At 46.1% G+C, this 13,154-nt stretch overlaps 1 protein-coding gene across 5 annotated transcripts in view; it reads right to left on the minus strand.

The window, feature by feature from the left end:
• Window positions 1-13,154, minus strand: part of LOC119167801 (beta-hexosaminidase subunit alpha) — a 608,225-nt gene that overhangs the window by 125,905 nt on the left and 469,166 nt on the right. For 3 of the 5 annotated variants that reach the window (XM_075882390.1, XM_075882391.1, XM_075882392.1), the window contains exon 12: window positions 1,947-2,037. The exons of the other annotated variants lie outside the window; for them this stretch is intronic. In XM_075882390.1, coding sequence (XP_075738505.1) covers window positions 1,947-2,037 — 91 coding nt within the window. The remainder of the gene's footprint in view (window positions 1-1,946; window positions 2,038-13,154) is intronic. 5 annotated transcript variants of the gene reach the window in all.

The raw sequence follows: 13,154 nt of genomic DNA on the forward strand, positions 1-13,154 counted from the left end.
CTCGGTGTTCCGATAGGCGTGACAGAACTGACGGCTAAACTCTTGCCAGGTTGCAAAGGAGCACTCGTGGTTCTCGTACCACGTCTTCACAGAATCCTCTAAGTAGAAGTAAACTCGGCGCAGCTTGCGAATATCGTCCCATTCGTTGATACTGGCCAACCGATCAAAGTGGTCGAGCCAGTCATCGACATCCTTGAAGATGTCTCCATGGAACAGCTTTGGTGTCTGTGGCGCATGAAAAACATGGGCGAGAAGAGAACCATGGGCATCGCTGGATTGGACCACCTGGCTTGCCATCGGAGTTGCCATCTTTCTGGGTATCGATGTCAAGGGACCAGGTTCAGGGGGTTAACCCACGCAGGTGGCGGCTGCTTCTTGCTCTGGGAGATGTAACTGTCTCCACGATGGCCGACACAGCCGAAGTACACGTACCCAGCACCTCTACCAGTAATGTCGCGAGCAAAAACAAGACCTGCAGCCAGGAGTTCACCTGAAGCCGAGCAACGAAAATGTTCTCTTCCTCTTCGTCGCCTAAAACGGGTATGAGCCGCAGCGGCTCGTTCATCAATGGTGGCAATATCATGTACCTTAGGGGACATGATATCAAAGTATGTTGCCTCAGACCACTCCAATTGGGACCTAATTCTGCCTTTTGTAACTTTAGCATATAACACTGCTCCACAGGCAACTACGGGCTTTTCACCATTTTTTTCTGTTATTTGGCCGAGACCCTTCCACCACACTTGATACCCTTCTACCTTACCACCCCGATTCTTCCAAGTCTACGCCTATCTCTGAAGCTGCCCGCCGCGCCGAGGAATGCCGCAAGCTCGCCCAGTCGTTTACAACCATCGACCAATGGAGACAAAAATTTTGACGTGACGATAACCAGCCGTACCCTAACTTTGTTTCATAAACTCTTGTGTGGCTTTGGGTTTCCGCTTTGCCTACAGACCTTTCCTCGAAGCTTGTTTCAAAATACCAGGGACCCTACCGCGTTGTTTTGGAGACTTCACCTCCTAACTACATCGTGTGACCCGTTACCCCTTTCACAGACCAGCGCTTTCGGTGTCGTAAAACCGTTCACGTACAGTGGTTGAAACCTTATTATGATCTGCTCGTACACTGTTCACCGTGAGTCGCCAGGATGGCTTCTTTTCGGACGGGGGACGAAGTCTAATGAAGAGGAATGCCCACTACTGCAGCGACATCAACACGTTGGCGCGAGGCACTAGCTAAGACTGCCAGTTGCTGCTGTGGCGCTGCCCGCATACCCGGCCAGCTCTTGCTGCTTTTCTAACGACGCTGATACCGCTTTCGACCTAGCATTTATATTATAGGTAATTCAAATATTTTTATCAATTATTCATTCCTAGTTGATCTAATGAGTGACCATATCTTTTCTCCTCTGATTGAAAATGGGCTGCGAAGATGGCAAGTGTCTACCAATTATAGCTTTTGGAAAAAAATATGTATTGCTTTAAAAAGCCTGTATATCTGCCCTAGATTATTCCTTTGTTTTCGCCAGGGGCCACGCAGGGTGTAGAAGAAACTTAGCCTTGTGAGCATATTTGCATCGGAAGGTTCTAAGATTCTCGACGGTTCTTGGTCATTTCGTGTGGTTGGTGCACAAGGCAGCAATTACTGTGTAACAGGGCGATAACAAAACTTTAGAAAAGAGTGAGGTAGTATAGAGATTTTCCGGGTATCAAACACGGTATGAAGTTTGTACGGTAAAAAAACAAGCAACCCATAGCCCATGGACCATCGTAAGGAAGCCGAAACGTGTACAAATGCTGCTATACCTTTTTTATGCCAGCAGTTATTGAGTTTTCCTGTTTTCATGGCTAATGTGTGAGTTTAAATATACAAGTTTAGTACACGTTAAGTATGTTCGCCCTATAGTTACAAGTATGCTAGAATATGCAGATGAGGTAAATACTCACCAAGTCCTACTAATGATATTAGTGGCGTCAATATATTCTGCCCACAGGCAAACTTCGCCGCCAATCACTAGAGCTTTCTGTTGAAAATCACCTGCGTAGTACGAGATGGGTACTCGTTTTGTACAATGCAACTAAAAACAACTATTTTAATATAAAATTCAACATTTGCAGAAAAAAACACAATGAACTATTAACGTGCACTTCATCAAAAACGTGCTTTACCTCCTCGTGATAGGAGTTACAAGAAAGTAAAACTAGTTCTTACATATGAATTCGAATGTTAACTGTACCAGAATCTTGAGTTGGTCAAGTCGGTAGAAGTTCGACATATAATATTTTACAGCGCAACGGATTGGACACCGAGAGAAAAGGGACACAGGGCTGATTCTCTTCTCTGCCCGTATCTTAACCGTTATGCTGTAGTATATACTACGACGGTTAAGTGTACATTGATCAACGTGGATAAACTCACATTGCCTCTTGGTGATCTCCGTTCTGACAAACAATGTACGTGGTTGAACAGTTAGAACATGATTAGAGGAAGCTGTGTAAAAGCCTGAAGAGCGTCCCTGATTGGAAGAAGAACTTGAGCTAAGACGGCCAACCGTGCAAACTCACTCATGAGTCGACTTACTCGGACTGACTGACACTTACTTCGAGCAGTGAGTCTGAGTCTTAGTCAGTTCGGGGGAGTAATATTTGGTGAGTCGGAGCCTGAGTTATTCCGCCTGAAGAAAATTCACGTGATTGTGAGTCCGATTGAGTTTGGCTCTGGAAAATTTGGCGAGTCTGAGTCTGAGTGGGCCTAAGGTGTAAAATATATTTCTAGATCTCATAAAATATTTTAGGCGCAACTCAAACAACAAAAGAAAAGGCGAGAGAATAGGGTGCCAGGCTAGAAAAGAGTTTTTTATTGAAAACTCGCCCTTCATATATACATCCATGGCCACCTGAGCTTTTCATTGCATTGACGAACTCAAGAACAGCATTTCTTTCTCCAATAACATTAACGACGGTGAGCTGACACAATTCTCTCATTCGATGAATATGATCCTTGCTTCGATTATTTCGTGAGTACACTTATTTTTATGCCAGCTGGTTTTGATACGTCTTGAATGCATACGGGAACAACCACAGTCGTTGAATTGTGTGGACAGGTGCCCACCTCTGTACCAAGGTACGTTTTGTTTGTGTTCCCCTAAATGATAATTTATACATCGTCCTGTTTGGCTAATGTATTTCTTGCCACATGTCAGTGTCAATATTTACACGACACCAACAAAGCATGCCACGAAAGGATGGCGGTGTTTTTTCTGGCATTTGCCGGACATTTAGAGGCTGGGCAGTAAGCTTACACAGGTAGCTTAGCTCAACTAGTGCTGAAAAATCCACCTCTACGACCACATGTCCTGCTACTTTCTTCAGCCGGTGTAAGAACTTGCGTAAGAACGGTGTAAGAATACGGGATTACCGCCCCCTTCTCCTTTCATGTAGATGCGGTGGCTTATCCACCATTCGGTATATCCCGTGTATGCACAATCCCATTGCCCCACTTATCATATAACCAGTAATTACCCTGTCTACGTGCTACGTGCCCGGCCTCAGAAGACGCTTCTTTAAAGACCGTTGACAGGCACTCATTCGAGTGAACGACGGGCGGCTGGGTCGCACTTGAGTTTAACGTTTGCTTGTTTGTGGTTTTGAGTGCTATTTCGGCAGCTGTTTGTGGTCTGTGCGGTTTGATTTTCCAAGTTCAACGGCCAGGCTGACTCGATGTTTTCTTCTTCACTGCATCGCTGCTCCCGAGAAACGCCCCGCAAACCTGCTGCAAGCTACCGGCAAACAACATCGCGTCCCTACCGGCACCCTGTATGCCGGAGCATTGAAGAAGGTTTCAGCCGCCAGCCGGCTCCCGCCTCTACCCGCTGATCAATGCCGGGTCATCGTTCACCCGGGTGGAGGACTCGACGTCCGTAAGACCAGGAAGATTTTTCGTAAGACCAGGAAGTATATTCGTTATACGTACATGGAGCACAGTCCACGCTGAAGCCTACGTTAACGTGCGTGAGATAGCCCTGGCGGAGCCACGCTACCCCGTTTCTGCCTAGTCGCCACGCCCAGCTACACCAGCCGAGTTGTTGTGCGAGGGGTTAAGGCCGACCTACTAGACTCGGAACTAGAACGCCTCTTTTCGACGACGCACAACCTGACGCTTCTCGGCGTGCGCCGCATTAAAAATACTACTGTGATTCGCCTATTCAACAGACTAAAAGTATCAAACTACGTGCACTGTGGCAGGTTACTGCTGCGTTACACGCTATACAAGAGACAAATGAACACCGCCAGGACCTGTACCCGACTCCAACAACGAAATTTTGTGAGCATCGTGGTGTTCAACTCACTGGTAGTGAACATGAGTGTGTTCAACCAAAATATGCACTGTGCGGACAAGCCCACGTTACGGGGGCTCGCACATGCCCAAACCACTATCAGGTGCCCTGTGTCGTCCGACGCCACCGTCGCCGACTCCGCAGACACAACACCAGTGAACCCACCTAAGGCCACCCAGTGGCCACAAAACAGCAGCACACGACGCCGATGCCCAAGAAGCCGGTGCAGACCCAACCATCCACTTTGAAAAGCACGATGCAAACCACCTAAGCCGACCGGGTCGCCACTAAAGGTGAGACCCGCAGCCATGAGCAGGTGAGACAACTGCCACAGCATGTAACTGAAAAAATACACACTCGAACGCGAGAACGCGTTCCTACGCAAAAACCCTCGCAGAGATTCAGGCCCTTATTCTAGAACGCCCCTTCACTCAACGCTTCATTTTCACTTGAGAAAGCCAATAAAAGCGCCATCTGTAGACAGAAAAAATCACTGTATAACAGTATAATTTGCTGCTATTCTTGAGCAACGCAGCGTCATTTTTGCCTGAACAACGGCGCAGTGCGCAGCCAAGTCAAGTGAAGGATGAAATTCGAGTCGAGTAGTGTTTGTGATTGCGGGGGTAAGACGCTTTTACGATACATGCAGGAGCAGAGTGAACGCGCAGTCACCGAACCAGCACCCGACGCACGGATCATGCAACAGCAAAACAAGCGCATAGTCGGTGGACCGGCACCCGACGAACCCGCCGCGTCCGCTGCAGCTTCAGCTCCTTCTAATGCAGCAGTCATGAGTCGCGCCACGAAACGCAGGGCAGCTGAAAACTTGGAGGGTGAACAGCTAACTAAAGCGAATCTGACCAAAATACTTGAGCGATTTCGCGTCGCTATATTCGCACAAATAGCGACGCGAAAATATCAGGTGCCAATTTAATATATCAGGTGCTTCCTCCTCTCTCTCACTCCTATAATATCAGGTGCCGACCAGCCTGCCGTAAATTTACTCCAAGAGACGCTTACCGCCGAACCCACTCTGCGTGCCTACCGCACCGAAGCGGACCACCGCGTGGGCACTCGAGACATAGACACACTCATCTTGAACAAATACACAAACGTTCGCCACGAGGTCCGCCCAGACCTCAAAGACGAATACATTTTGATTGAACTGATCCCTAACTCTGAACTTAGGCAGTCGATCTTTATCCTTAACGTCTTGTACAGCACACCCAAGAATAATTTGAATACTTTTTCATTTCTTTTTCAAAGAGTGAGCGAAATGGCAAGGGATTGAATGCTCATCATTGCAGTGAACTTTGACGCTCAGCATCAAGACTTCGGGTACAGATGCTCCTCTCGTAAAGGTACTGCGTTGGTTTCGCAAATGATAACAAGCAGACTCACACTCTTAACGGATCCTAACTTTCCCACCCGAATGGCCAACTCGATTACCGCTGACACCGCACCTGATTTAGGATGGTTCGCAATGAAGGTCAACCTACGTGGACGAACCTGCATGAGAACATCGGCAGTGATCATTACGTTATTGAAACAGTAATTAACGCGTTTATGAACACAATCAGGAACTACCGCATTACGGACTGAGACCACCTTCGAGAACCGAGAAAAAAAGATGGTAACCATTATGACACACTAGCAGAAGTCTTTACTCGACTTAAACAGGACGTTGCTAAGTCGACTACAGACGTTGCAACAGATCGAGTGGTTGAGCGTATAAACAGCCGGCTCGCTCACCTCCTCGAGGCTAAAAATGCACTTCACGCGAGATGGCACACAAAAAACCTTTACCGTAATCTTCGCAAAAAGTTAGCTGATCTCAACCAGCAAATCGAGGACCAATGCCGCACCTTTGAGTGTCAGCAGTGTGACGATGCGTGCAACTTCGTAGACGGCCAATCGAGAAACAGGGCCAAATGAGAGCTGTTAAAACAACTACTAGGTGACAAGCAATCCTAAGCGTCTCAACAGCTCCCTATAGACAGAGTGATACACAAACTCAAATCCTTGGGTAGGACAGAGCCTCAGATCGTTGATGAACTAGCAGCACGTTGCTTGCGCATCGACCCTACCTCGCCTGCCAACTATTAGCCCACCCTGGACGCGATGGAGGAGGATCCTCTCGGAGGCCCCTTCTCGAGCGCCGAGATAAGGGCAGTCCTAACTGACCTCAATTGCCGTTTGATCCGGGCCCCGATGGCATACAGAAAAAACTTCTTAATAATTTTGAAGAAGCGGACATCGAACACTTCACGGAACATATTACAAAATCTGAGAAACAGGCCACGTGTCCCCTGAGTGGCGGGACACGTCCGTCATACTAATCCCCAAGCCGGGAAAACGCCTAGCCGTAAGCTCACTTCGCCCCGTTTCACAATGTTCTTTGTGGGTAAAGTGGCTGAGCATGTCATATTTAAACGAGTCACCGAATTCTTCGAGGAGGGACAAAAACTACCATTCAACCAAATCAGCCTCCGTTCGCCTATGCCCACACAGAACGTAGTATGATGCCAAAACAGGAGGTTCTGCACGAAGTCTTGAGAGACAGGAGAGTCGTCTTAGCACTCGATCTTGAGAAAGCGTTCAACCGAGTAAAGCCCTCAGACATTCTTGTCTCCACTAAGGAGGAAGGACTAAGAGCACGCTTTATAACTACTAGTAGAAGATATAGACTTTTATTCAACCACTATGTCAGCTCGTTTCTTCGCGACAGAAAAGTTACCTTACAGCAAGGCTCATTGGGCTCACAGCAATTCAACCTAGAGCCGAGAGGCACATCCCAATTGGCTGTAATCTCTCCGTTCTTATTCAATCTATCCATGCGTGCACTTTCGCGTAAACTTTCACAAAATTCTGGCATCGGCTATTTTTTCTATGCCAATGACATTACAATCTGGAGCACGGGGGACAATGACAGAAACATTGAAGAAAGATTGCAAGAAGAAGTTAACACGGTACAAGCGTTTCTACGGAAGGCTAGTCGCTCCCTATCGGCAGAAAAATCGCAGTTATTACTTTACCCTTCAAATACAAGGCACGTAAAGACATTTACTCCGAAATCAACCTTCATATGGCAGATGATTCACCTATTCCAACGGTAGGGATAATATGAATTTTAGGCATGATAATAAGAGCCAATGGTGGTAACGCTGCCAGCGTGCCACGCATTCTGAAAAAGCCGAAGCCATAGCAAAACGCACCAATAGAGTGGCCAACAAACGTAGCGGACAGTCTGAGGAGAATATCCGAAGACTTTTCTACGCGTTTCTTATGAGTCACATAAACTACGTTTCCCCCACCCACCTTTGGTAGAAAAGAGACAAAAAGCGTCTGGACGTAATCATTCGTCGGTGTGATAAACAGGTCCTTAGGTTACCAAGTAACACCCGCATGCTAAAGCTAAATGAGCTTGGTATACACAAAACCTTGAACGAAATCTTCGAAGCACAAAAATTATCCCCGCTTGTAAGGCTGTCTTCCACTGAGGCTGGGCGGCGACCATCGGCGCGCTTTCTCTCCCGCTACCCAACAATGGTAGTGCCAGCTCCCCGAGAGGTTACGCGTTAAATTCACAGTATCCTCGAAACCACGAAACATGCACCTCACGCATAATGTGGGGAGAAGGCAGGAACGCGCATGAGCCCTACTCAGTAATGCCGCTTCTATGAAGGATCACGTGGCCTTCGTATATGCAACGCAATATAGAAACTCGGATTACTTTGTGTCGGTTGTTACCGCACTTAAAGGGGACCATTTGTCGTCACTGATTTTGTTACACGTGAACACCGATAGCGCATAACAGGTTGCGGTAGCACTTGCTCTCGCTACCACGAAGAGCACAGCTATCTACACAGACTCGCGAGCAACCTCCAAGCCTTCATGACGAGTTCGGTATGCAATGAAGCTGCTCGAGTTACCTCTGCTGCTAGTTTTCCAGACAAAAGCACCTTACCTGGTTCCCAGCACACGTTGGCCGATATGTTCGTGGAACCATCCTTAATGCCAATGAGTTGGTGCACTCCCGGGCATGAGGTCTAACATTGCTCGCCGGGACGAACCACTCGGAGGCTGACGACACGCTTTGGTACTACCGAAATGCACTCCTAACTTTTCAAGAAATTTTTAAGCACTATCGATTGGAACAGTGGAGGTCCCCCCCCTCCCCGCATCCAACTTTAAACAGAGCTCAGTCTATCACGTTACGTCAACTGCAGACTGAGGCATACGTTCCTCCACTCGAGTGTTGTAAATAAATGGACAGTGTACAGCCAGGCTGCCCTCTCTGTGATAACCCTCCTTGCACTTTGCAACCAATTCTGTGGCAATTTTTTTGTCTGGCGCTAGAGCTCCACGTCTCCCTCAACGAAGGAGGACTGGTGATCTCTTCTCACAAGCAACGAGAAGGAGACCAACTATGGGCTATCCAAAGAGCCCATGACATGGCCGAGGAGATGCATCTCCCCGTCCCGTCGAGGGTGCGGCTCGCCGAGGTCACCCCCTAAGAGAGAGTGAGCATCGCCTCCGGATCAAATAAAGTTCTTTGCCTGCTTGCCTGTCTCCTTTGGCTAGATTCTATACCTGCCAAGGACTGGTTGATTGATTCTTTTCTCTGCAGGGGGTTATCGAAGTCCCCGTGGCACTGGTACTGACCAATGGCGGTACGATACCTATGAAGAATCTGAAGGTGATTAAAATAGAGCTTGGGAAAGCCACATCGCAATTTCAAAAGCTCAACGAGGTCCAGCATTTCGGTCGTGCTGGTATTTTGTGCTACTCTGCCGATCAGGAGTGCGTCCGAGAGCTTCTGATTTGTTCCGAGTTTCCCGCACCTTTGGTGAGTCCTTTTATTCCAGCGCATCTTGCACGTTCGAAAGGCATAGTCAATGATGTATAGCCTGATCCCTGCAGAAATTCTGGAATTATTTTTGGTAGCAGGTGCAGCTCCAGTATACCGGTGCAGACGTCTGGTGGACAACAAGAAATCGCCACCCGCGTCAGTCATAGTAACTTTTGTGGGAACTTTTATCTATATGGTAGAGCCTCTAGCCCCTAAGCAACTGCAGTGCTTGAATTGTTGGAGATATAGCCACAGCGCAAAAGCGTGCAGGTCAATTGCTAGATGTCGACTATGTGGAGAAAATCATGACAACCGTAAGTGTAACTCTGCGGAAGCGAATTGCTGTTTTTGTCCCGAAGCGCATCCTGCAGACACTATAGTTCGTGAGGCAAAAGAACGAGAAGTTAGGCTATTGGAAATTGTGGTACGTAGGCGTTGCTGCCGGAGGGAAGCTGTGACCTAATTACAAGAACGCTCGAAAGGCTACGCAAGCGTAACAACGCGACATACAGGTGCTACAAATGCACATTTAGCAAAAACTATAGCAGAGGCCATAGAGGAGGCAATGGAACAGGGAACGAAGCCTCTTGCCAACAATCTCATTGGAGCCCTGGCAAAATTGGTAACATCTCAGTTGACACAAATTTTTGCTTCAGTGTCTATAAAAAATCAAACTTCCCAGTATTTTGAGGTTTCAAGGCGTTCAGGGTTAGAAAGCCCGATAGCTCCTGCACGATGCACATCGATGTGCGTTATTTGTTTGGGGGTTCTTAAGCAGGACTCCCCAAAGAGGTAATGCGGGAAGATCCAGAACTTATACCAGATTATTCTTATGAACTCACAGATATGGACGTGGAATCTCAAAATTCCTTGAAGCGTGCCAGATCTCTCCTCTCGTAAAAGTCTGCACAGAAGTCAAAATCTAAAAAGTACTTGTCAAGGAAAGACTTCTCTAAGAACCTCTCCAAAACGACTTTTTGAAGAAAGATATTTTGATGAAACAGTCTCTGCCATGGGTTCATAGTGTCGAAATAGGCTCTCTAAAAACTACAGTGGAAACATCAATCATCAGGGTCGGCTCATACAGACTGAATAAATATTGCTTCGCCAATTTCCCCAGATATTCTTATGGTACAATAAACCTGGCTTACATATGAACAAAACGTTTACTTAAAAATTATCACTTATTTCGTTTATATAGACCTAGCCGACGTGGTGGACTTGCCGTTTTTATATCAACAAATTTTAGTCATCGAGCAAACAATAACTACCTTTGCATGAATGCTAACTATGAACTTATGCCATTAGACATTACTCTGCTAGGCTGCTCCCCTTTTTCGTCTCTCAATGCATACTTTCCGCCAGGAGTACAGGACACAAGATGCTTAGATGTGATGTTAGCTTGTTGCAGGAAGGATGTAATAATGACTGGTGAGTTCGATTCACGCCACCTGTCTTGTGGTTTGAAGACAGATGTAAGTGGAAGGTGCTTGTGGGAATAGAGTGTTGATATTAAATTATCTTCTGCATATTCCCCCACTGTTCAGTTTGTTAGAGGACAATTTTACCCCATTATATATCCGACTTTCTTCAGCTCGTTCCTGAGAACATCCTCGTGGAAAACTTCAGATTACGCAATGAACACTGACCACCTTCCTATTAGTTTTAATGTTAACTTCCCCAGGATATTTTACTGACGAAATGTGCCTATTTTAAACTACGACACATTAACAAAAAGACTTCAAGTCTCCATTGATTCTTCGCAAGGACATACAGGAAGACATTGGAGCTATAGGTGTGTGTGTGGTATTGAAAAAAGCTATAAAAAAGTCAAATTTTACTATCATCTCGGTCACAGGACGATCGTTTAGCTCATGGTGGAACGCTGAATGTGTAAGAAGGTATAGACAACGAAAAGCAGCGTGAAGGAACCTATTCTTAACCAATGCTCAAAAAACTTCTGTCTCTACATACATTGCAACCGATTCTAACGCCATAAAGTTAGAAAGGTCGTGTCGCGGAAACGCCGCCGTCGACGTGAGCACCGTTGGACTGTTGCTTGTGAGCGAAAAACAGTCCTTGTTCGAAAAAGTGAGAAAGAATCAAATCGAATGAATAATAAAACTTTCGATCTCTTGAGGACCAAACCCGGGTCGTCCGCGTGGGAATCGGGTGTCCTACCACAAAGCTACGGCGTTACTTGCTGGTGTGTCGAGAAAAAACACTACATAAACGTGATGTAGTGGAAGGAGTCTCCTTTACGCATTTAGTTCGACAGGTGTTACGACGAAAACGAACCCATTCGGCGTGATTTGTAGGCGCGTTTGGGACGCCATCTAGAGGAAAACATATCATGCCTTTCCGGAGGCGTTGATCGAGCGAATAGCAAATTATAGATAATGTGCTGCTATCTGTGACACATTCTGAGACTCTTTACGCCCGCCTGGATTGGCGCGCCCACCGATCCAGATGGCCGTGCCCTGCTAGATGGCAAGCGCGTGGCGTGGATCTTAGATTCTTGGAGGCTATGCCACTCTTCTTGCTTAAGATTGAAAACTTGTATGTACCATTTCTGCGTACGCGCTGGCACAATATACTGTGTGTGTGTGTGTGTGTGTGTTGTGTGTATGTGTGTGTCTCTGTGTGTGTGTGTAACAAAACATATTATTAGGTATGCATTTAGCGGTTGATGGGCAAACTAGGGGCCAGGCTTCGCTATCTTGTTCAACCCTTAAAGACGAAGCTTAAGGGTCTCCCATTTTTTAACGTACAGTACGCAAAGCAAAAGATGACTATGATAGTAACAAATCCATATATCCTTCAAAATCAAACAATAGAAAATAATTTTTAGATTTTGCGTTCCGAAAAATAGTATCACATTAGACAATATTGATTCTCGGTTTTATCATCTCGCGAACGTATCAAAATATTAGAAAATGGTGCTAAAAGATTAGGAGATAGATTCAGATCAATATTGTAAAAACACATAGCAAAGCCAATTGCAGGTGAGGGGTTCAATGAAATGAAATTACCCGAACTAGCCATTGTAGTGAGGCACTGACCTCCTGCAGCACCTGAACCAGATTGGGTAACTTCAGCAATGATAAAAGTACTATACGACATTTCGCCACATGAAGTCCGTAATATCATTGTTTACGGTTTGGAAAATTCTGGGATACTTGCACATGGGAAACTTTCGAAAATAATTCCGATACTTAAAAGACAGGGTCTTGGGTTTACCCTTGGCAATGTAGGACTCATTTCTATTACAACTAGTTTCGTTAAAAAATTGAAAGGGTATTGAATGCACGTATGAAGAAATACATTGAGAGAAGTCAATACTGAGCCCTAGTCAAATTAGCTTATGATCGGGATGTTCAATCTGATGGGCGCACGTGGATTTGGAGAGACGTATACAGTTTTCAGCGTAGAAGACAGGATGGTGCATTAGTTACTCTAGATCTTGCCAAGGCGTATGACAAATTGCAGAATAAAATACTAATACAGCATATTGCATTATATCGCTTACCAAACTACTTGACAGCATGGGTAACAGAGTTTTAAAGGAGAGAGAGTTGTGTTGCTTTCAAAGGGGTTGTTTTTTCAACAAATATTGTCACGGTGTCGTGATGTTAATAAAAAGAGCAGGCTTCAAGTAGAAAATGAAACTGTTTATTCGGGCCGAACTTGGGGCCACGCAAAACGAAACTCAGATTACAGCAGGACACTGGCACTGATAACGGCTAACAGAGCGTCGGCCGTCGATCAACTGAAAAGCGGCGATGCGCTTCGGCACTGATACCCTTACCATCAAATATTCTAGTGTTATCGCTAGCGGCGACATAAGTTCCGGAAAAATCTGTAATGTGCATGAAGTGGACGTAATCTTAACAAAACAGTCTACTATAGCCTCGAACCTTCTCGAAGATCGTAGGCGTGGTTTTGCGCTAAACGTGGTGTAACGGG

This window comes from Rhipicephalus microplus, unplaced genomic scaffold, assembly GCF_043290135.1.
Source record: "Rhipicephalus microplus isolate Deutch F79 unplaced genomic scaffold, USDA_Rmic scaffold_12, whole genome shotgun sequence".
Lineage (NCBI taxonomy): Eukaryota > Metazoa > Arthropoda > Arachnida > Ixodida > Ixodidae > Rhipicephalus > Rhipicephalus microplus.